At 39.1% G+C, this 24,900-nt stretch overlaps 1 protein-coding gene across 1 annotated transcript in view; it reads right to left on the bottom strand.

The window, feature by feature from the left end:
• Nucleotides 1-24,223, bottom strand: part of TINAG (tubulointerstitial nephritis antigen) — a 42,810-nt gene extending 18,587 nt beyond the window's left edge. The window contains exons 1-8 of the mRNA XM_034436662.2: nt 23,812-24,223; nt 18,021-18,084; nt 17,020-17,109; nt 15,016-15,130; nt 13,290-13,413; nt 12,346-12,496; nt 1,392-1,569; nt 1,004-1,049 (exon numbers count right to left, since the gene is read on the bottom strand). Of these exons, the coding sequence (XP_034292553.2) occupies nt 1,004-1,049; nt 1,392-1,569; nt 12,346-12,496; nt 13,290-13,413; nt 15,016-15,130; nt 17,020-17,109; nt 18,021-18,084; nt 23,812-24,163 (1,120 nt within the window). The 5' untranslated portion in view covers nt 24,164-24,223. The remainder of the gene's footprint in view (nt 1-1,003; nt 1,050-1,391; nt 1,570-12,345; nt 12,497-13,289; nt 13,414-15,015; nt 15,131-17,019; nt 17,110-18,020; nt 18,085-23,811) is intronic.
• Nucleotides 24,224-24,900: the final 677 nt, after the last annotated feature.

Raw genomic sequence — 24,900 nt, 5'->3', positions numbered from 1 at the left:
ACTTCATCCAAGCTAAAAAACCTCAATTGTCATAACATTTCTTTGTAAAGAAGCCTTTCTCCTTTTCTCCAAGTCTCTAATATCCACCTAAAGATGCAACAGTCAGAGGTGTCCATGATGCTCCAAATGAAGTCTCCTCAGGGTTTAGTTTTTTAAAAAAAGTGTCACTTCTTAAACCTCCCTTTCTGAGGAGCCCAAGCATGAAATGACTTCAGTACTTCTAAGGTTGATTTTTCCCTCCCATCAGCTTGTTCGCCAAGCTAAAGTGGCATCCTTCTATTTCTATCCCTCAATTTCATAATTTAAAATTCCTCAGAGAAAACTGGTGGTGGGTTTTCCTATGCCCAGTTCAGGACTTCTTAGCTGTTACTTGATTACAATAACACACCATTTCTATTCCGCCATTTCTCCAGCGCTATTTGAACCCAACCTGCCTGACATCTTTTGTAGCTCCTGCTGGTCTCAGAGTGCTGAAGATGTCAAGAACCAGCCAGTGCTTTTTCCAACTGACCAATAGGCAAAAAATTATCGTTCTCTCTTGTGCTGATTGATTGTTTCCAACACAAATTGAGCTGGGACTCCTGATTCTTCAAATATTGCCCATTCCTATCCAATATGATGGTATTGAGGCTACTTTCCCCCACATTTAATACCCATAAATATAGATCTAGACATTATTAATCCATGTGATATAGTTGTGAATGATCAGTTTCACTGAACCTATGGCACTAGCTTCTGAAGAGGAGTACACTATAAATCAAGCTTTGCTATTTTGTTGTACAAGATCTTCGTTTAGGATTGTAATAAATCATCTAAAGCAAATACCAGGCAAATTGAAACTGAGTCATGTAGTAGTATATGCGGAACCTTAGGAAGAATGAGTGTTATTCCCAAAAAAATAATAACACAAGACAACTAATATTCTTAAGAATTGTCTGTGGTAAGAGTTGGCTTTTATGCATGTCATGCTTATTAATTTACTTTAAATCAAGCTTTTCTTTACCTTGCACTGGACCATTTTCTCTGATTTCTCTCATTATATCGGCCTCCTAGAATTAAGGAACAAAAAAAATGGTATACTTATTTTTTACATCTATTTTCCCTATTTATGTTTCTGAATTGGACACGTTATTTAGAGAAAAGGGCACACTGCATTTATTAATTATAGCAAATCGTTTGATCTGGCTGCACCCTGATTTGACTACATTCTCCTTAGAGGAAGGATTTCAATTCGATATCCTTACCCAGTGATGAATCCATTTTTAGAAAGAAACCTCTGCATGTGCAAATATATGTATCAATGGACTTTGGGAAGAACCAAGAAATTGCCAGCGTTTGAAGTAACAAATGTAAACTGCAGGAGTTGAAATTTACTCACACTGAGCACTTACCTTTGAAGGGATTCGGTAGGGAGAGCCACACTGATAAATGCGGTTTGATGTTTCAAACTGATTTGGACATGGCTTTATGGCCCGTCTTTTCCCTTCAGCATCAAACACACTTGTAATGGCACAAGTCATCGGGTGAAGCTGGTTCCAGAATAAAGGGTAGCAGGCATGGGATACCAGCCTATTTAGATTAAAATACAAATCAATGGGTTTTTTTTAAAAAAAATATTTTTTAAATAGCCCGATTCCTGATTTTATCCAAGGAATTGTTTTTAAGGAGTGCGTACCTTTTGGATTGCTGGTGGGCAATTATTTTGTAGGTTTGGAAATACATCTATTATCATTATCAAAAGAGGATGAGGGGAGGAGAGTGGCTGTAACTCACAGTGGCCTCCAGCAGGTCCAAGACAGAAATTTGGATTCTTATTTAGGAATGGTTTGAATGGTGATTAGTCAAGTGGGTGCTTCATTAATGGAGATTTTTATGAAGAGATTGGACAACCACTTTTCTGAAATGGTTCATAGGGTCCAGTGGTGAAAACCAAATTTTTTTACTACCGATTCTGTGGCTGGGTGGGCGTGGCTTGGTGGGCATGGCAGGGGAAGCATACTGCAAAATCTCCATTCCCACCTCACTCCAGGGGAAGGATACTGCAAAATCCCCATTCCCTCCCCACTCCTGGGGGAAGGATATTGCAAAATCTCCATTCCCACCCCACTTGGGGGCCAGCCAGAGGTGGTATTTGCCGGTTCTCCGAACTACTCAAAATTCCCACTACCGGTTCTCCAGAACCTGTCAGAATCTGCTAGATTTCACCCGATAGGGTCTCCTGCTTGAACAGAAGGTTGGACTAGAAAACCTCCAAGGTCCCTTCCAACTCTGTTAATCTGTTACAATAAGCATAATGTGTCTATTGGAAGCTTATACTTTAAAAAAAATCGTAAAATATATTGGTGGCTATGTTATAATATAGTAGTTTGGAAGTGGAATCCTTAGAGCCGTGATGGCGAACTTATGGCACGCGTGCCACAGGTGGCATGTGGAGCCATATCTGTGGGCACGCGAGCATTGCCCTAGCTCAGTTCCAGCACACATGCATGTGCTGGCCAGCTAATTTTCTGGCCTTCCGGGCCCACCGGAAGTCGGGAAACAGACTGTTTCCAGCCTCTGGAGGGCCTCTGGCGGGCTGGGGAAGGCCGTTTTTGCCCTCCCCAGACTCCAAGAAAGCCTCTGGAGCCTGGGGAGGGCAAAAAACAGGCCTATTGGGCCCACCGTGCCATTGTGTGCCAAAAGCGGGGAGAGCACAGGGGTGGGGCGCATTGAATTATTATGACCCCCACACACAATCCCCCCGCTTTTGGCACACGATGGCAAAAAGGTTAGCCATCACTGCCTTAGAGCCTCTGGCAACAGTAAAAGAGAGGCTGGAAATTTGCATTCACCTTCCATGTCATTGGTTGCATACATGCCTGTGTTAGAATATAGTTTAGATTCCTGTTCAAGAGAGGCCTTTCAAATTAATGTATACCTTATAACTTGAAGGAAAACTATTTTTAACATACAGCATAGCTACCTGGAATCAAATATAAGTCCATCTTGATCAGCACTGTGCAAAGAGGAGGTTAAGCTCCTTCTTACTGCCAGAATATAAGCCCTGTTTGAAACCGGCTGCTAAATCCTGTTTGCAACTCTGAAAAAGTGAATCCTGGTGACTGAGGCCACATTGTGTTTGTCCTTGCTCTGCAATCACTCTACTGGTATCTGTATGAAATATCCCATACTAGGTGAGATTTATCAAAATGAAAAAAATCTGATCTAAGCAATAGGTTAGTAAGAGGATATGATCAAACCTGTAACCTTAAAAAAAGAAGGTAGTCTATACCTTATTATATTCTTTTTTTTTTTACTCTTAACTTGAAAGTATTTATTGCATTACTTATTCCTTTTTTTCTGAATCACTCAGAAGTCAGGAAAGCTTTTATAGCCCACAGTTCAAATGTATACCCTATGAATCCTTTTTATCTTAAAGAAACAGACTCCTTGCAGCCACCATGTCAGATGGGATTGTTCTGCAAAGCAACAGCTCTGAAATTCCATTCAAGAAAGTTATTTCCTAACAAGCTATTTTATTAGGTTTTGTTGGCTACTTTGCTGGAGTCAAGATAAGGCAGCTACACTGGGAATTTTGATGCAGACCTTCCATACAGTCGACAGGATTCCTGGGATCTAATTTGGAAAGGGTTACAATAGATTGTGATCTGTTGGTAGGATATTAAATGTTTTATGGAGGAAAACAATGTGTTTTATTTTTCTGTGTTTTCTTAACAGTGGCAACAAAAAAAGCTCTTCTTAAATAGTTATTAGATTCTATGATCTGTAATAATAATTCAGTGATAGAGTTGTACTAATATATGAATCATTCTAGCATACGGCTGAAACAGCACAGAACGTAATTGAATTAATCTCCTGTCTGAACTAATGTTTTGTGGATCTTAATCTTAGTTAAATAGGATCCACAACAATGTAGATCTTATACTTTTGAAGTCTGCACTCTCATCTTAGAGATGCCTTCTTCGAATCCAGGTGCTTCAAGATATTTTGTAATACAGTTCCTATCATGAATGAAGGCAAATATACGTGTGTCCCAGGATAATGTTGCAGGATCTAATCTGGGTCAATCGCTGGGACCAGAGGTTAATCTAGCAGTTCCTATCATCCAGGACCAGGGATGAAATGCTCCCGGTTCAGACCGGATCACCCAATCCAGTAGTGATGGAGGCGGGTGCTTCGGAGAACCGGTAGCAAAAATTCCTGCCCATCCCCCCATGCCCAGATGAGCCGCCCAATCATCAGAGGCTTTTTTTTTACTTTTAAAAGCGTTTTTTCTACAACTTCTTCGGCGGAAAAAATGCTTTTAGTAAAAAAAAAAGGCCTCTGATGATCGCGCGGCTCAGCTGGGATCGTCAAAGGCTTTTAAAAGAAAAAAAAGGGGTTTTTTCTTTTAAATGCCTCTGACGATCCAAACTGAGTTGCCTGATTGGCAGAGACTTTTTTCTTTTAAATGCCTCTGATGATCAGGCAATTCAGCTTGGATCGTCAGAGGCATTTAAAAGAAAAAAAACCTTTTTTTTTCTTTTAAATGCCTCTGACAATCCAAGCTGAGTTTCCTGATTGTCAGAGGCACTTAAAAGAAAAAAAATCTCTGCCGATCAGGCAACTCAGCTGGGATCGTCAGAGCCTTTTGAAAGCATTTTTTTACAACCTCTTTGCCGAAGAGGTTGAAGAAAAAATGGTTTAAAAAATTTTTTTAAAATGGCCACGCCCACCCAGTCACATTACCCCTCCCACCAAGCCACGCCCACAGAACCAGTAGTAACAAATTTTAGATTTCATCACTGTCCCGGACTGTTAGTTATGCTGATTGCAACTGAAGGAACTAGGCTGCAATGCCTAGAAAGTGTTGGTTGAGGAATCTGGGAGTTGAAGTTGAAGCTCAACATTTTAAAGTCACTGAGGTTGACTTTAAACACTGATTTAGATAATTCTTCAAGCACTATAAAGGATTTAAGGCCTAAGGCAAAAGACATGATAGCATCTCATACTATTTACACAGCAGAAGTTGGTCTAGACTAAGAGTTGGTTTTTATTTTAGAACCAGTGATGCAGTAGTGAGATTCTACCGGTTCAGATCAGTTCGGGCAAACTGTTAGCTCCGACTTTCAGCCGTGAGCGAACTGGCTCTCTCTTTCTTTGAAATGGGCCCACCTGCCCCTGCATTATACTCACCTTTATTTCTGCTTCTGAGTGGATTGCTGCTCCTCAGCTCTTTTCCTTGCTCTCAGCAACACCGAAGTTCAATTTTCTGCAAACTGCACACACATACACACAGTGTGTGTCTGGTGTGTGCTTGCTCAGCGAACCGGTTGTTAAACCGGTAGGATCCCACCACTGCAGTAATGGTACAGCATCCTGCATCTCACTTTAAGGACACTTATTGATGATCTCAGGGACAAGGGCTACACTATCTGGAACAGAGAGTTTGACCTTCAAACAGAGACTGATGTTCATTATGCTGTTGATAAATGTTTACGGAGATTCTGGGTCATCCAGGTCATGGTTGTCTCACGGATGTTTTTTCAAAAGGCAACTAGGACTTTGGTTTTTTCCTTGAAGATGTTTCACTTTTTATTCAAGAAGCATCCTCAGAACTGAAGAAGCTTCTTGAATGAGAAGAGAAACCTCTTCAAGAAAAAACAAAGTCCAGTTGCCTTTTGAAAAAGCATCTTTGGGATGCTGTTGATAATACTGCTTCCATGCCACCCAATATCCAAAATCACCATCTCACTCTGGCTAACAATAGAACTAGCCTTTTCATGATCCCAGTGACTTGTAGACCCATGGACATGCATGCATATTTTATGACCCTTGTCCTGCACATGTCAAAGCTTCATTCTTTGGCTTCAGAATTATTTACAGTTTATTTGCAGTCTCTGAATGGCAGATTATACTGCCATTATATTATATTATACTGTCAATGTGCAAGCCAATATATGTGAGGGTAGATTCTTTGAAGAAAGAAACAAAATTAGTAATTCCCTTTTCATAATACCAAATAAATAGGGGTTCTGTTCAGTACTGCTAACAAGATTCCTGTCTTCCCTCCATAGATGAATATTGAAAATATTTAGAACTCAAGATACAAAAGGATTAAGGCTTCCTATTGTTATGCAGCTATTATTCTGAAAAAGTTCTTTTAAAACCACAGATGTGGGAAAGTTCTGATTCATATCTTGGCCCATCTTCGTTTCAGAATTAACCACTAGCAATTATCTGTGAACAATTTTGAGTTGAGAAAAAGAAAACAAATCCTTTCAGAAAATCTTTAGTATCTTCGTTCCACTTTGGTGAATAATACGGTGGCTTCTGAAATCCTTAAGCTTCAAATACCTTTTGAAGTAAACGAACAATTGAGAAAGGCATTCATAACCATCTTCTTTGTCATTTGTTTATTTTGCTCTGCTTAAAGTGGCACAGTGTCATGGAAACACGGAGAATTTTTTCCCCCCAACAGGCTGTAGCTGGAAACTGATCATTCTGAATAATGTTAAATGTTTGTTCCATACAACTACAAATCTGTAAGATTTAAATTGATAAATATTTGACAAATTATCAAATGCTGCAGGTAAATTACAAGCTAGAAATTTTATAAACTTTACCATAAAACTAAGGAAAGCAAAAGCAAAGCAATTCCACCCAAATAAGCCAGTGACTTGAGATTGTCTGTGGAGAGGAGGTTATGTGTCAGAAAAACCAAGATGGCAGCCACGGTTGCATGACTGAGCCAGAGCCCTTTTCTGTGTGATGGCAATCACCTGCATGTGCAAAGAAGTGGAGCTTCTGCCCTGTACTCACATCCACTACCTTAACATTTTTGACCTGGTCTTGCTGGTCTTGTTAACTTTGTCCTACTCTTGACCCCTTGAAATGATTGATAAATTTGTGCAAAGCCTTCCCCTCCTCCTCTGAATAAAGCTAGTGATTTATTTAGTTGAGGTTAAGATGGGATCAGAAATAAATCTACTACAGGTAGTCCTCGACTTATGACCACACCTGAGCCCAACATTTCTGTTGCTAAGCGAGACCACGATTAAGTGAATTTTGTCCCATTTTTATGACCTTTCTTGCCACAATTGTGAAATTAATCACTGCAGTTGTTAAGTTAGTAACGCAGTTGTTAAGCAAATCTGGCTTCCCTATTGACTTTGATTGTCAGAAGGTCGCAAAGTTGATTACGTGTCCCTGGGACACTGCGACCGTCATAAATATGAGTCAGCTGCCAAGCATATGAATTTTGATCACATGACCATGGGGATACTGCAATAAGTGTAAAAACAGTCATATGACACTTTTTTCAATGCCATTGTAACTTTGGTCACTAAATGAACTGTTGTAAGCCAAGGGCTACCTGTACTTCCTTTTAATATTTCAAGGCTTCTCAAACATTGTGGATGGGCTCACGCAGGCGAAGCATGGAGTAAATTTTGACAGTGCTGAAACTTTGTCTATGCAAGCCTAAACAGTTTAAGCTGATCGTGAGCCCTGAGTTCTCACAACCCATAGTGAGCCCTGAACTAAGCTTTGAATGAAGCCTGGAAAAGAATGATAGAACATCCAGACAGTTCTGAAATCACCATGGTGCCAGATTGTCTTCCCTCTTGATCAATAAGCGGGAAGCCAATCTTTTTTTTTTTCCTTTGGAAAAAAGTTGCAGAATTGGGGTGCTGTTGTTTCTGGAAAAGCTCTGCTTTGAACATCCAGCAACTCCCTTCCTGGGCAATAGAAGAACTAAAGGAATTGATTCCAAGGCTGCCATGACAAGGAACCAGTTTGACAAAAATCAAAGTGCCACCTTTTGAAGACCTGCGATTTCCAGTTTTCAGGGATGGTCTTAAAAATATATAAGGAATAACTGATGAAGGAATGAATCACTATGACTAATTCATGATGATGATGATGATGATGATGATGATGATTTTGATTTTGATTTTGAAGATTCCATTCAGCCAAGTCTGACTCTTGGCAATTCTATGCCCAGGTTTCTCCACATCTTCTGATCTTGCACTATTTTTTAGTTTTTCTATGCTCTAGCTGGTGTCAGCCCCTGTAATCTTTGACTGCCTGGTTTCCTTTTATCATTTACAGCCAATTCTTACCTGCTCACAAAAGGATGCAGCTGGCACCCCAGATGATCCTGAGCTGAAGTTTTGCAACTCCTATCAGCTGAGAACAGCACTGGAACCACAAGCTCTACTTCACGTCCTTTAAAGGCATACTTTTTTTAGAAGAAGATTGTACTTCAGTTCCAGTTCTGGGAATATATAGATTCCACTGACCTCCATCATGTCTTCTTACTTGTCTGCATATCGGAAATTAACTGGATCTGTTAATAAGCACTCAGCAGACAGAGAGCTATCAAGAGTTGGAAGAATCGTGCAGAATTGTTGAATGTGTTTTCAGTCAAGGCACAGCTTAAATGCACAAGGGCCTCAGGATTATTATTTTTTTTATGGATGGGAGTCTTCAGTTTGCCCGAACATCAGAAGCATGAGAAGTGAAAACAAACTCCCTTAGTTTAAACTTTAATTTCCTTATGACTCTGAAACAAAAGTGAACCCTACGTCCAGTGGTGGAAAGAGGGAAGACAAGTGAATGGAATAATAAAAGAGAGGAAAAGGTGCTTCCAGGGACTTCTAACTTGGTACTGCTAGATTACCATGTGGTCTTGGACAAAGAACTCCCAAGAGAATGTACACCTTAACCCCCAAAATGTTTCTGGCCCTTGCTCTGCTGTCCTGGCACAATGACCTTGGCAAGTAAGGCCTTTGGCAGGGTGTCAAAGAAGATAAAGGTTGGTGATTATCCCGAAGGACTTCTTCTGAAGGACTCGTTTTGCAACTAATTGGGACTCAGCTGGGAATGAACATAATTCTTAGCTGTTACAATAAAATAGGTTTATTTGGGACTAATTGTGTCTTGTAATGACTCAGTAAGCCTAGGTCATAACAGCAACTAGAGAGCGATACTTAAACAGCCCTGTATGTATCTGTTGAGAAGTAAGTTCTATTCATTATGATGGGGCTTGTTCTCAGATGAGTATTGATTTCAGCTATCTAAATATTGATACAGGTTGGGACTTCCAGGGAAGAAATGGTAAAATGAATGTATCTCCCCTAAAAGCAGAGCCAAAGACTATGGTAGAATAAAGACTGGCTTTTTGAAATTCCTCTCCAGCCAAGGAGAGAACTTGAGATAGCCCATAAGTCTTCCAGACAGTCATGAGATGACTGCGAGGCGGTGGTCTCCAGTAGATTTAGAGTTCTTGGAAATGAGGGAAAGTCACCTTCATTCAAATCACAATCAACACCTTTAGGAACACATGGTTTGCAAATGACGTTTTCTAATCATGTTTAGAAATTACTTGTTAACTGCCTTTCAGTTATTAGGAACCAAGTAAGTTTAGTTTTTAGTGAAATCAATTTTAGTTTAAGGGTTTTTAAAAAAAATCTTTTCTTTTGGAATAAACAACAAGAGGGTGATTAGACCAATGGAAAGATAAAATGGTCTAAAGGTCCAGTGGGATTTGAAATAAGATTTTGAAGTTTATTAAGAATCCTTCCCATGGGAAAACAAATGCTGTTGTTTTGAATTCTAAAAAAAAAAACCCATGATCAGATGGGACTTTAAAGATTGAACACTGAGATTGGACAATTAAAGAAGAACACTTGAATTTGATTTACTAATACAGGCTGGAGCAAAATACTTCAACATTGGATGTACTGAAAGATATTTGTGAACAATGAATCAAGAACTTAATTTTAAGAGTTTTTGCCTGTATAGACAGACTGCATTTAGAAGATGTTATGGAAGAGGAAGTAGCATTACCAGGCAAAACTGAGTCTGATTTGAAAGTGGATTTAAACATGAGAGGTAACAAGAATGATATGGAAAAGATGCTATACTATAAATTCAAATGAAACTGCCTTATGTCTTAGTAATGAAAAGGGCTATAATAACAAATAACAAACCAAAAGTGACCTGGATAACTTTCCTGCCTTGAATTTGCCAAATAGACTTGCTAAACTTTTGAAGAACTATGTGAGAAGGGACAGAGAAAATTTATTTATTATTTATTTATTAATTTTATTTCTATACCGCCCTTCTCCCGAAGGACTCAGGGCAGTGTACAGCCTGATTAAAAGCACAAAGACAGACAAAATTTAAAAATAATTTAAAATTATTAAATAATTGGCTCAATTATAAAATCCCCAAATTTAAAATCCCATATTTAAAACCAATTAAAATCTTTACATTGATAGCCCGGCCTGGCGGAACAACAAGGTTTTGAGGGCACAGCGAAATACACAGAGATCGGAGATCTTACGAATTTCTGGGGGCAGTTCATTCCAAAGAGCAGGGGCTCCCACAGAGAAGGCCCTCCCGCTGGGTGTCACCAGCCAACATAATTTGACCGATGACACCCTGAGGAGACCCTCTCTGTGGGAGCGGACTGGCCGGTGGGAGGAAAAATGAAAAGAAATCAAGTTTTATTATTTGAAGGGATTAAAGTTCAAGTTTGCTAAAAGTAAAAGGAAGGAATATATGGTTGATTTATTTGACCAAGGTTAACATAGATACATTGTTATGTTGCGTAGCCCTTAATGGACTTTTGCTGACCAGAACTGAATGAGAAGGCTTTAAGAATTTATTTATAGATAAGATATGAGACATGGAAGGAAGAGATTTTTGTTCTATTTTAAGAGAAAGTGATAAGTTACTAAAATTGTTTACACTTATTGTGATGAAGGGGGAAGTCATATCTTTACATATTTCATTTTTTCTTTACTGTATTCTCTTTTTTTTTACTTTCTTTTCTACTTTTCTATCTTTTCTGCATTTCTACTTTTTCTATTATTATTTTAGTTTATACTAGTTTGTAACTTTTAGTTGTTATATTTAATAAAATTAGTATAAAAATAAATATTGGCTGTACTTTTTGTGCCAGGGAGAGAATGAGTTATATGTTCTTAAGAACCTTGTCAAACCAATTTAGAAAATCAGTATCTCATTGGCATAAACTCTATTTTTATGTCCATCATTGTGAATAGTTGCATAATTACATATTATTCTGTTTTATTCACAGCTGCAAGAGAGTATTTAGCCTACAAGGAACAAACAGGCAGAATTCAGATCTGTTTTTGAATGGCAGCTATAATTTTCTTCACCTATAATCTGTCACATCATCCCATCATGTCTAATTACAAGCACTGATGAGGTTTTGTCACTGTTGCAGGATTACTTTCTATTTAGATGAACTAAAAAATATGTGCTACAAGAAATCTTTTTTATCATATTTTTGTGTTACTGTTTGGATTTTTCTTACTCATATTATTGTATGTACTTGGACAATACAAAGGGTTTAGAGTACTTAACATTTATAAAGAGTAGTGAAATGAGTTACAGTTGGAGAAAAGCTAGTATGTAATTTCTTTTACAGGATGAATGTAAGCTTACATTATATATAATAATATATATTATTATATACATTATTATATATAAGCTTTTGTAGGTTGATCTATGCATTCCAAATACCTCAATTAACAATAGGTAATTCCATATCCACATTTTGTTGACTACACACAACATATAAAACCAGAAAGTGCGGTTTACAAATCACAGAGGCTCACTGTGATTTGCAGACAAACACTATATAGGAGCAGCTATGACTCTGTGCCAGTTTTTTAAAAAGCAACCTTTTGCATAGCTATAGATATATTGTACTCTATGAACTGCTAGGGAAGGGCCATCTTAGCTTTCTTCCTGCCTACCAGACATTCCAAGCTCTACTGTCTCTTTGGGAAGCAGCAGCCCCTTCTTCCTGAGAGTCCAGATTACATCCCACCATCTGATGGTGAACAGAAATCAGTTGGAGTCTTAAAGCTTTTAACAACTTGCACTCAGCCTGTAAACATAGGTTAATATACACTGCTCAAAAAAATAAAGGGAACACAAGCAGAAGACATCCAAGATCTGAATGAATGAAATAGTCTTATTAAATATTTTGTTCATTACATACAGTAGTTTTGTGTTCCCTTTAGTTGTTTGAGCAGTGTATAAACTACCGTATGTAAAGAATAAAGTATTTAATAAGGCTATTTCATTCATTCAGATCTCGGATGTGCTTGTGTTCCCTTTATTTTTTTGAGCAGTATATTTTGTATCACAGAAACAATACCAGTCACACAGTCTGTTTTCCAATGAAAATGAACCCCGAGAAATAGCTGGTATCCATCCGGAAACTTCTCATCTCTCTAAAATGGATGCTATGTGCATCATAATATTGTTTTATTTACTTGATCCTTTCTTACTTCTAGGAATAGTAATAACAATCCTACTTACCCATGTTTTTTGATATAAGACCAAGCGTTGCTTATGCTTCCTCCTTTGCAGCCATGCTGATTCTTGATGGCACAAGAGACCAGATTCTGAGGCGAAAGGTTGTCCGTGAAACGGCCTTGGGAATGAATTGCTATTCTGTCTGCAGCCACACCTATTCAATGGGAAAGGATCAGGTGTCAATTATAAAGCTCCCTGCGTGAGAGGTAGTACTAAATCATTGAAATGGAATACATAGAAGCAGCCAGCATTCCTTAATTTTGGTAGATTACTGTGAAGATACAAGAGCCTTTCAAAGGATTCTCATAAAATTGGGGATATTCTTTGATCGTTAGATCAAAGAGAACCAGCTGTTTGGTTTTTTTTTTTTTCAGAATTATAGAATAACAGAGTTGGAAGGGACCTTGGAGGTGTTCTAGTCCAACCCCCTGCTCAAGCAGAAGACCTTTGGCCAATGGATAGTCAAGAATTAAACCTATGATGCCCCAATATAGTTGCCCTACAAGAAATGCCATATATTTACTATATCTAACAAAATTCTCTATTGTTAAAACTGGGTTACATCAATATGGATGAGTTAAGAAGTTAGTTCCATTCCATTTTTATAAGATCTTATCCATAGTCACAATATTCTTTATACAGAACATCTATTTCCTGTATCTGATTGCATACTTTTATTGCATATTTTTTATCGCACATAAAGAATCTATTGAGTTTGAGGCTAGCATTTTTGATTTTTTTTTCTCTGAAAGGGTTATAGGGGAGAAATACTCTTGCTGTTCTTTTTCAAAAGAAGCAATCTAAAAAGGAAGGAGAAACAGAAAATAAACTGGAATTGCATGCTGTCTTTTTAAATGCACCTAGCAAGAAGTCAAGAGTAAGTTTAACGCAGGTGTAGTTCAATCACAGTTCTAGGGATCAAGAATGTAGCCAAAAGAACACATTACTTGCAGTGGAAAACGCCCAGGATGCTGCACAGTTTCTTTGGTCCAAAGGATCATGAATCCAGCCTGGCCATTCATAGGAAGCCACAAAGAATCCGGGGAAGTCTGCAACAGCTGCTGTGTTTTCCTAAAGAAATCAAACATTTGGGTGCAGAACACTATAGGACTCAAGGCTGCCCCACTGAAGTACCCACAAACAGAACCATCTCAGAAAGTCTTGTTCATCCTCTTCCCCTTCAAGCTGCATATACAGACTGTCATTACTGACCACTGTGAACATCCCCCATATATTCAAGCAATGTTTGTCCTTCAATGTCGGCCAAACAATGTCGACTGGTGGCCCCTAGGGGGAGAGCCTTCTCTGTGGGGGCACCTACGATCTGGAACGAGCTCCCCCCGGAGATACGGAGGATCCCGGATCTGCGCACCTTCCGTCGTGTGCTCAAGACTTTCTTATTTCATCAAGCTGGCCTGGCCTAAATCTTTTCCCCTTTTAAATGTAAATTTTAATTTGTTTTTAAATTATTGGGTATTTTAAATTTGTCTCAGCCAAATTATTTAATTTGTTTTTATTCTATTTTAAATTTTTGTATTTATGTGTTTTATTCTGTGGCTGTTCACCGCCCTGAGTCCTTTGGGAGTAGGGCGGTATATAAATCCAATAAATAAAATAAATAAATAAAATAAATAAAATGAACTAGTTGTGTGAGGCAGGAGAGGGGCCACAATAAAGTAGCCATGACCAAACAGGTGGGTGATAGGAGAGAACAGAAATTTCTTACGAGCTGTAGAGATTTTTCATGTGCTGTGACATGATTTTTATCCAAATGAAAATACATGCCAATACATACAAGGCAATAAATCAAAGAGATACCAACACAGAGCAACAGGTTAACAGTAAACAACTGTCTAATCAAGAACCAAGACAATGCCCACCAACACAGACAAAGCAAGCCACTGGTATATAAAAAGAGAGCAAACCCCATTCCCTGCTAGCACTGATGGCATTACCTAGTTTGATACTGAAATGTCTGCAAGAAAACAACCAAGCTCAGAGATTATCAAGGACCCCACAAAAATCATTTTGAAGACGTTTGGAACATTTGGTGTTTTTGGATCCTCCTGGAAAATCCTTTAGCAAGAAGGCTTTGCACATTGTTATTAGCTTTGTGGCAGTTTACAAAGAGCAGGGGAAATGTATGACTTTCTGATGTTGAACTATACTTCCAATCCTGAAGGACGAGAGCTGTACTTCAACAACATCAAGAGGAAAACAGATCCGTTATTCTTGAGCTTCAGTGAGGGGCAGATATAATGGCACTCTCAAAATAGGAAATAGAGGAAAGTCTACATTTCATTACAAATATTTATCCGAGTAAAAATAATCAAGTAGGGGTGGGGGGGGAAACAATAATAGGAAAGATTTGTGGTCTTGATTATCAACTGCCTATAAATGATACATTCTTTGGGTGTTATACACAAAAAGATCTATTATCTACAGCATGAGTGTCCAACATTTTGGCTTGCTTGGGCTGCATTGAGTGAAGAGGAATTGTCTTGGGCCACATAGAGATATATATGTACATAAATACATAAGAATGGTAAAAGTTTGTGGGGCTACATTACTAGCTATCCAGGCCCACCTGCCGCCTATGGGCCACAGCTGGGACGTGCCTGATCCTTAAGTGATGTTTGTACTTTGAATAGAAAAGAGAGAAAATGGAGCTACCGTGACAGGTCGCATGTCCAGCAGGGCAGCCGATGGATGAAATGTGCCAAGGCGATAATTGAAACCTTCTTTCAAGCTCATTCCCCAGAACTGACTGTAGTTATCAGCTTTCCATCTGTCTCACAAATAGATAGAATGCATCAGGTTTGTATGTATATTTGTATATAAAGGTGTTTGTTTAAAACATGGCTGTTTTAAACTGCATACTTCAGAGGTGCTATCATTTACAAATCTTTTTCCAAATTTCATTTCGTGCAACTAGTTGATGCTAATATCAATAAAGATGATTATTTTTTCCTACAATCAGTGTGCTTGAAATCAACACAATTATTTCAGGATTCTGGAACTTATGAAGCATGATGGTTGATAGTATGAATCTGTCCCATGATTTTGCATTTTTATTTTTTCATTGATAATTTTTGATTTGACATGGACCTAAACAAACAAACAAAATTGTGGCCCAGGGGAGGGATGGGACCATCCAGGAATCCTTAAAAGGTCAGTTTCAAAATTCGACTGATCCTAAAAAATTCTAAAGATTCCGTAATGATCCCATCCCTTCATGTGCTAATCACCTTACGAACGTTCTTCAAATAATAAGAGCAAAAATGGGAAAGCTGCGATGAATTGCAGGATCTCCTTCTCTTCCACCCACATCATAGCCAGTAGTTGTGTTAAAAGTGATCTGCTTGGCTAGGTCAATTAAAATTCAAGCAATTGCATTCATTCACACCACATGTTGAGCTTGGTTGATTTGAATTTTTATTAGGGCTGTTTTGGGTAGAGGTAGTCCCCAACTTACAACCATTAGATCAGCAACCCAGGGCTTCCCCCACCCCTTATGGCACCCCATGTTCTGCATAATGACTGCAATGGGGAGAGATACACAGGTGCCTTGCTTAATGACAGCAACAACCTAATGACCCTAATTCTGGGTTCAATTGTGATTGTCAGTGGAGAACTACCTTTACGTGTTTGGCTTAGAATACTCTGAGAACAAAGCCTGCTTGGTTAGTTCATGATTCAGTATACTGTGTGTATTTTAAAAAATGGTGTAATTCAGTTACAAAGTTGGACGCGTTGTGTGAACCTAGCTGATGCGAGGGTGGGGTTGTTTTTTTTTTTTTCCTTTTTGAAATTTAAAGTGACTCACTCAAAATTGCATATTTTGAACACCGTCTCAAACAGGTCTGCCTTGTAATAAAACTGCTCAAGATTGCAGCCACAATTAGCTATGAAAGCCCCTAGTTAACATATATAAAAAAGGAACAAAATTTGATCACCGGTTGTGGTTGTCACCTGGACTTTTTCTATTCCCCTGATCTGATGGCACCATATTTAAAAAGTTGGTGGCAGTGTAATCTTTCATATTAATAAATAATAGAGCTCATTTCTTCAGATGTATAGATGATTATTCTCAGTTAATAATTATAAATTCATAAGGACAGAGTATTATTAGAAAGTGAAGCCAAAAGAACTGTAAATTTCTGATAAGAATTTTTTTTTTTTCTGGATGGTGGTGCATAAACCTATCAAAGAAGGTTGTTATCACAGCAGGAAACTAAAATTACGATTGATGTCAATATTTTTCCCCCTCTCCTGTGAACTCAATTAGATTAGAAGTGGGGGGGGGAGAAAATCTTGGTAATGTGCCTGTAGCACATTCTGTCATTACATGATTAGGAGGACCACATAGATTTCTATCTCACGGAATAAGTAACGAGTTGTGGAAACAGAAAATCATTCCTTTTTGCAAATTTCTAACATTTGCAAACCTAGAACTCTGGATGGTTTCAGCTTTGTTGCTGTTTGGTGATTAACTGATTTTGTAGATTTATTTCTAACATTAAAATACGTTAGAAAACCTGCATGTATGCACAGAATTCATATGTAGCACAGGCATTCACAAGAATTAGTATATCCTAACAATAACCCACTTGATACTTTCTCTGTAAATAAAGGGGAAGCTGTTTGCATCAGAGTCACACAAATCAAAATGCTTACCCGTAGGTCCCACTGTTGATTTGCTCAATTAATTTGGGCTGAATGAGGCACATTTCATTTGTGCATCTCCAATGACTGTCTACACACTCGCTGAAAGGAAGGGAACACAGAATAGCTTTTAATGAAAAAACGAAATTATGAAGAACCAAACACTGCATAAGTAGATGATTCTGAAGGGATCTGCTTGTGAAATTTTCATGCTCACATAGCAATAGCAATAGCACTTAGCTTTATGTACCACTTCACAAAGCTTTATGGCCCTCTCTAGGCAGTTTACAAAGTCCTCATATTGCCCCACCATCTGGGTCTTCATTTTACCGACCTCAGAAGGATGGAAGGCTGAGTCAACCTTGAGCCCGTCAGGATCGAACTCCTGGAGGGAACAGTGAATTACCCCTGCAATACTGCATTCTAACCACTATGCCATCATGGCTCTTGTATGCCACAAACGTAAGACTTAGCCAGGAAATCTAGTGCACCTTTTGAAGAGCAACTATCCTAATTGGGAGGAAGTATCAAGCAGGGAATTAACCTGGACTCATTATGTAAACACAAGATCTGACACCCCCTGAATGCCTTTGAGCTTTATCTAGTCTTTCCCAGGAGAACCTGCCAGTCTGGAAAGATTCCTATGAAATAGGCAATAGAACAATAAAATAGCTAGCTTAAACTCTTTCGTGTGTGGGTCTGCCTGACAGCATCTTACTGGTTTTGGTGTCTTTTCCGTTTCTTTTTCCAGTGTAAATATTTATTAGGGTAGGCAGCTTCAACTCCAAATTGCGTAAATGTACTCCTACAGTACCAGTTTATCCGCATTGTAGCACCAGCAGTACAGCAAGATATTCGCAAGTAATTCATGGGTTGTTTTGATGCAGGCTGGCGACCCTTTACAAAAATGCTTTCTCTTTAATTTGTGTATATTAATGTGAGTGTAGGATGATAGGCGTTTTAATCACTTGTATCAATGAAGATTTTTTATTCCTTTCTCTTAGGGACATTACCAACGGTTGCAGTTATCTTTAAATGTTGCTCCTTCTTCATAATGCTGGCCATCTTTGAAGCAACCTGCCAACACAATACATAGAAAAAGGAGGTAATAGTTAGAAAATTGCTAGTGAGGCTGTTGTGTGCAATCAACCCCAAAAATAGCGCTCCCACCTTTGGTCATGTCAAGTAGAAGGCTTAATTTTTTGCATCAGTGAACTGAATTAATAATTCATCCTTGCAGAAAAAGAATGAATTAAAGAAAAAGAATATCTGAAAAGGGTGCTCAGAAACATGCCCTCTAGTGCAACCCTTGTAATGGTATTTAAGAGTCATTCTACTTCCATTAACGTTGCTTCTATTGCCTTCCTGAAGTACAGTTTTCTGAAAATAACTTCTACTTTTCCTTCTCTAATCTTATGCTTTGTTCTTCTTTTAAAAAGCCAGTTTGGTGTAGTGGTTAGGGCACCAGGCTAAAGACTGGGAGACCTTGCGTTCTAGTTCCACTATAAGCGCAAAGACAGCAGGATGACCTTGGGCCATTCACTTTCTTCCAGCCCTAAGAAGCTGGCAATGGCAAACCACTTCTGAAAAACCTTGTTAAGAAGGACTGCAAGGACTTGTCCAGGTAGTCTCCAAGAATCAGACACATTTGAATGGGGAAAAAAATCTTTAAATAAAACCTTGAAGATATTTACAAGTAGGGCCTAAAACATATTTACTTCTTGTTTAATTGTGGATGCAGTATAGTTGGCAATGTAGTCTGTTTGCTGTGGCTCACAAAATGTAACTATTAGCACAATCTGAACTCCAGCATTTGGCAGCTAGACATAAAGTAGGCAATTGCCCTCCTAGTTGTCTTTTTATCTTTTTCAGAGCCCAAACATCTACAGAAATTACCTAGAGAGATAGGGATTATGACCTTCCTTTCCAGCCCATGTGGTTCTATTTGATTGAAAGTGTCAAGGTGAGATTCAACTATGCTTGAAGGAACTAGATCAGTGATGGCGAACCTTTTTGCCGTTGCGTGCCAAAAGCAGGGGGGCGCAGGGGGGCGTGTACACATGCCCACACTCATAATTCAATGCACCCCACCCCCCACGCATGCATGCGTGATCCCCCCACGCTCCCCACTCTTTTGGCATGTGATGGCATGGTGGGCACGGTAAGCCCGTTTTTCGCCCTCCCCAGGCTCCAGAGGCTTTCTAGGAGCCTGGGGAGGGCGAAAATGGCCTTCCCCACCCCCCTGGAGGCCCTCCGGAGCCCGGAAATGGCCCATTTGCTGACTTCCAGTGGGCCCAGAAGGCCCGAAAATCAGCTGGCCGGCGTGCGCATACGCCAGAGCTGAACTAGGGCAATGCTTGCGTGCCCGCCGATATGGCTCCGCGTGGCACCTGTGGCATGCGTGCCATAGGTTCGCCATCTCAGAACTAGATAATAATCCTTGGTTATCTCCATCTCCCTCCTGCTTAACCATGAAAGCCAGCTGGGTGACCTTGGGCCACTCATTCTATCTCAGTCCAACCCACCTCACAGGGTTGTTGATGTGTAGGAGGGGGAAGGTGTGTTGGATATATTTGCCACGTTCAGTTATTTGTAAAAAAATAATAGCAATAGCACTTAGATTTATACACCGCTTCATAGTGCTTTTACAGCCCTCTCTAAGCAGTTTTACAGAGTCAGCATATTGCCCCCAACAATCTGGGTCCTCAATAAAGCAGGATACAAATAAATAAAATTATATAGTTCTCCCCATTTAGCAGAGAGCCAAGTCATAAAACTTCCAGGTTTAGCATTTTGCAAAAAGCCCATTTTTTCTGTCCCCTAAAAATAAATAAACAAATAAATAAAAATCTGGTCCACCTCCTAAGATTTCATATTAGTCCCTTAATCTCTGTCCAATATTCTGCTGCCAAACAATCCTATCTCTCCATCAGAATTCCCAGCACAAAACAACAATATCAAAATAATAATACATTAGTGTGGCATATCTGTAATGAGGTTATAAACACATTAACTGAATCCCCAAATGCCAGCACACTCACATGCCTCCTTCAGGGGTCTCCCATGCATCTCTCCTGTTACTCTGATCATGACTTCTTCAAATCATGATGGCCTTGCCTGGCATGTTGCCGGCCAAAATGGAGCTTCCAAGTGGCGGATCCACCCCTCTGATGCTCTGTTTGGGCTTCCAGAGGCCGGGGGAGGCCTACAGAAGCCCAAACGGAATGTCAGAGGGGCAGATCTGCCCCTCGGAAGCCCCATTTCAACCTGAAACATGCAGGATGAATGTTGCAGAGCCTCAGCAGTTGTTTGTAAGGGTGAACAACTGTCATGGAGTTGCAAGATTCGTAGTTTCAGGACTTGTTCATAAACACTAGGGGGCGCTTATTGTGTAACTTCAAACATTCGCTAAGGGAATGCTCATAACCCAGGGATTACCTGTACCTATGCCTTTTCTAGATTTAAGGCATAGAGTGTTGTAAGTTCATCAGAAACAGTGGTGGGTTGCCCCCAGTTCGGACCAGTTCACAAGAACCGGTAGTAAAACCGGTGGGAGGCTCCACCCACTGACCCGGATGTCATCATAGAAGATCTGCGCATGTACAGAAGCTTCTGTTCATGTGCAGAAGAGTGTATGTGCAAGCAAAGCGTGTAGGCGTGATGCGAACCGGTAGTAAAGATAAGTAGAACCCATCCCTGATCAGAAACTAAACTTAAATTCATGTTCTCATTTATTGCTTCCCTGTTTATATTCCCTATGTGCTGCTATTATTTCTCCTAGCTGAAATTTTGGATTGTAAGCACTCAGGGGATCAACCAGCTCTTGGCAAAACATCTGGAAAACTGATAATGTTAAATAAATGTGTGGAGGAACACAGTGTCTAATAGAATCGTTTTAGCTGGACCAGGATCTTTAGTAGTAATAAAATTCCTATCATTTGCTGGCCACTGTGGAAACATTTGTAGATACTGCAAAATCAAAACAATAATAAATCCCTGCCCTCTACCAAAGACGTTCTCTTGTTTCTTGCTTGAATAATTTTATATTGTTCCTTTTTTAGCAGATCTTTTTTTAAAAAAAAAAAAGAATCATTTTTTTGTGCCCATGCCTTACTACAGGTCCTCAGGAAGTGTGACATTCTTCAGGAAAGTAAGTTCCATTGAATTTACTAAACTTACCAAAGATCTGGACAGGAATCTTCTGATATGATTCTAGTCATACCAGGAAGCTTCAGCCCCAATTAACAGTAATTAAACATTCTCCAACCTGGGCTTCTCTTGGCAAGGAGAGCTGCACAGCAGACTGCCAGCTTGAAGAAAATGCACTGATGAGGTTGGGCTATCATGCTTTGGGAAACTGCCAAATGCAATTTGTACTCAATAGGGATTACAGAGCTTGATTTAGGAGGAGAGAAAGTACCTTTTATTTATTTTTTGCTTTTGCTTTTCATGAGATTCTAGTTGTAGCCAAATCAAAACTTTTTTCCCCCATTCCTCATGAGCAACATCTGATATGTAGGGCTTTTAAAATACTGTCCAAGTTTTTATAGTTTTAACATGCAAGAAGAAAGGTACTCATGCAATTCTCACGGTGATTTTTCCAATCTGATGTCCTTCAAATTGAATTATAGCAATAGCAATAGCACTTAGACTTACATACCGCTTCATAGTGCTTCACAGCCCTCTCTAAGCAGTTTACAGAGTCGGTCTATTCCCCACAACAATATGGGTCCTCATTTTTTCGACCTTGGAAGAATGGAAGGCTGAGTTAACCTTGAGCCAGTCAGGATTGTACTCCTAGCTGGGGGCAGAGTTAGCTTGCAATACTGCATTCTAACTACTGCACTACTATGGCTTTTATGGGAGTTGTATTTGGAGAAGCCTGCAATATGAACGGAAATTCAAACACCACCTAAGAGTTCCTTTCAATGTATGGGGACCCCTTTCTCCATCCCTTTAAAAATCATGTAACATGTATGCAATAAATACTGTATTATGTACAGAATAGCTGACTACTGCCAATTATGAGTGAGGAAATTGTGGTATTTCATAACCATAGTTGAAAACTAATATACTTTGCTTAAAATGCTAATTAGTGTACTTCTGCTTACTCCAACATTTCTTACAGTTTATTTAGAAGTAAATCCTGCTATGTCCCCTTCATTCGAATTGGTTTCGGATTGCAGGAAACCTGCCTCCCTTCATTTGGTAGAAAGCCACAATCAGTCTTCTTCCAGTAAAATATTGTAGAATTGCAATTTGTTGGTATAAGACTCTGGAAGCCATAGACAATATTTGAATGAGAACCTATAACTCCATGTCAAAAACCAGTTTGGTTTAGTAGTTAAAACAACAGATTAGAAACTGGGAGGTTGAGAGTTCTAGTCCTGCCTGAGACACACAGCCAGTTGGGTGACCTTGGGCCAGTCATTCTTTCTCAGCCCTAAGAAGCAAGCAAGTGCATACCACTTCTGAAATGTCGCCAAGAAACTGTAGAGTCCTGTCCAGATAGTTGCCAGGAATCAACACTGGCTCAAAGGCACACAAAAAAGAGAAGAGAAGAGAAGAGAAGAGAAGAGAAGAGAAGAGAAGAGAAGAGAAGAGAAGAGAAGAGAAAAAGGCTCCATGAGAGAAGATATTTTCATGCAAAAGATTTTGGATTCAACTAGTAAATCAAGACAAAAAAAAGGCTTCACTAAAACTCTTCTAAAATAAAATAAAAACAAATTTTAAAATCCCAGGATATCAGACCAATGACCTGACTCAGTTTAAATATGTCAGAGTTGATAAACTATAGCCTTTTAATCTTCAGATGCCACATGTAATATGTGGTCAGATGATATCACTGTTATTAATCCTCAGTTATCTTGCTATCTATTCGGATTTCAAAACAGCTGGCATAATGTCAAAAGAATTCTCTTGAAACCAACAGGAAACATATCCAGCAATATTTAGTTTTTAAGTTAAAAACAAAAGAGAGTGGAAAAGACCAGTTTAACAGTTAAATTGGACATAAATAGGAGCAAAGTCATTCCATCTGTCGCTATTCATTTTGGGAACAGTTGTCTGAAGGCTGTTTATAGCCTTCAGTCACTTGTGGAGTTGAGAAGATAGAAGATAGCTATCCATCTCAGAGGGATAGCTCTTTTTTAGCCCTTGCTAGGCACGTTTTAATTTCTTTCTTTTTTTTAATGAAAGCAAGAAAGACCCAGCTTCCCAAATGAGCTGAATTTATTAAAAGAACTGAAATAAAAGCTTCAAGAGTCTGGTAATAGCAGATGAAACAGTCATGCATGGTGATTCTGAATTTTAAACACTTTATTAGCTTGTATTAATAATGCAGTTTATCATCTTCCATTTTCCCAATACTGCTTTTATAAAAAAAGAGGAGTGATGTATTTTCTAATAAATGTTACTAGTATTTTTTTTTTTTTTAAAAGACAAATGCAGGAAACTACAGTATAACTTCCTCTCCCCCTTCTTTCTTTCTGCACATTTACCGACCATACCTTTGGCAAGCTCTTGAGAATACTCATAACAGAATAACAGAGTTGGAAGGACCTTGGAGGTCTTCTACTCCCATCCCCTGCTCAAGCAGGAGACCTTATACCATTTCAGACAAACGGCTGTCCAGTTTCTTCTTGAAAACCTCCAGGGATGGAGCACTCCCAACTTCTGAAGGCAAGTCGTTCCAAGGCTCATCTCCAAGAGTCCGAACCTTTTTACAGCATTCAGCCGGTCATATTCCAGAAGGACATCAACTCCTCTGTCTGGTAGAAATGGAGGTGGGAACATAACACTTACCCCATTGCTGTACCTGAGGTCTTACATGCTCTGGAGTATGCTTGTGGCAGGCCAGCCAGAAGTCTGGGCAGCAGTCAATAGAATCAGGAGGCTCTGAAGTACAAAATTCATCACAGTAGCATGTGGCATTTCTGACATTGTATTGAAAGATGCAGTTGTCATCTCTGCCTGGGCAACAGCCTCTCAGCCAGCAGTAGCTTCTCCTGAGTGGAATTCTTCTGACTCTCTTCCTTCCAGAACAATCTGGAGAACAGTCCTTGTGTAGGGTATTATTTCTGGAGGCAAATAGTTCTTCTGTGCAAATCATGATTGCAAAGCAACATAAAGCTAAACTCCAGGCCCTGGCCCACATTCTTGAGTATAACAACAAATTGCTGTCAGGGTGGCTGCATCTGATGTTGTGAAACTCGGAGCAGGACTGTCTGAAGTGTTTATCTATGTCTACATTGATGTCAAAACTCCTAAAAAAGAAGCCACACAGATTCAGCCTGCCACAGGAACATTCTTGGTGATGGGGAAAACATTTGTACTTTAATCATTAGTCAGAGATGCTATAAAATGCATTATTTATAAAGTTTTTTTTTTTTAAAAAAAAACTTAGGCACCATGGGGATGACAAATGCAAGCTGTTTCCTGCAAATGACTGGGAGTCTTTTTAAGATCATTTGGAACAAAACAATTGAGCAAATCCTTATTATAAAGTCATTATATGTGAAGTTTTTTATCAGTGTTTCTTGAGCTTTATCTCTACATAAAACAGCACATCTTAAAGTATATGAAATTACGGAAATTAAATCAAGACTTAGGGGTACAGTACTTCACTTACAAAGTCAGTTTCGAAGGTTTTGCTTACAAGGAGAGGAGAGAGTGTTAGGGAACATCCTAGTCAACTTCTGGTAAGTAATTGTTGTTACTTGTAGCAACATGGCAGCCATTTTGTGGCATATATTCAAAATTCTGAGTATGTCCACTAAAAACCTCACATATTTATTTATTATTTATTTATTTTATTTTATTTCTATACCGCCCTTCTCCTGCGGGACTCAGGGCAGTGTACAGCCAAGATAAAACATAACATATAAAATTTAA

Source organism: Pantherophis guttatus, chromosome 1, assembly GCF_059756535.1.
Source record: "Pantherophis guttatus breed Tessera chromosome 1, ASM5975653v1, whole genome shotgun sequence".
Classification (NCBI taxonomy): Eukaryota; Metazoa; Chordata; class Lepidosauria; order Squamata; family Colubridae; genus Pantherophis; species Pantherophis guttatus.
Note: the sequence above shows the minus strand (reverse complement) of the source record. Positions and strands in the feature narration are given on the sequence as shown.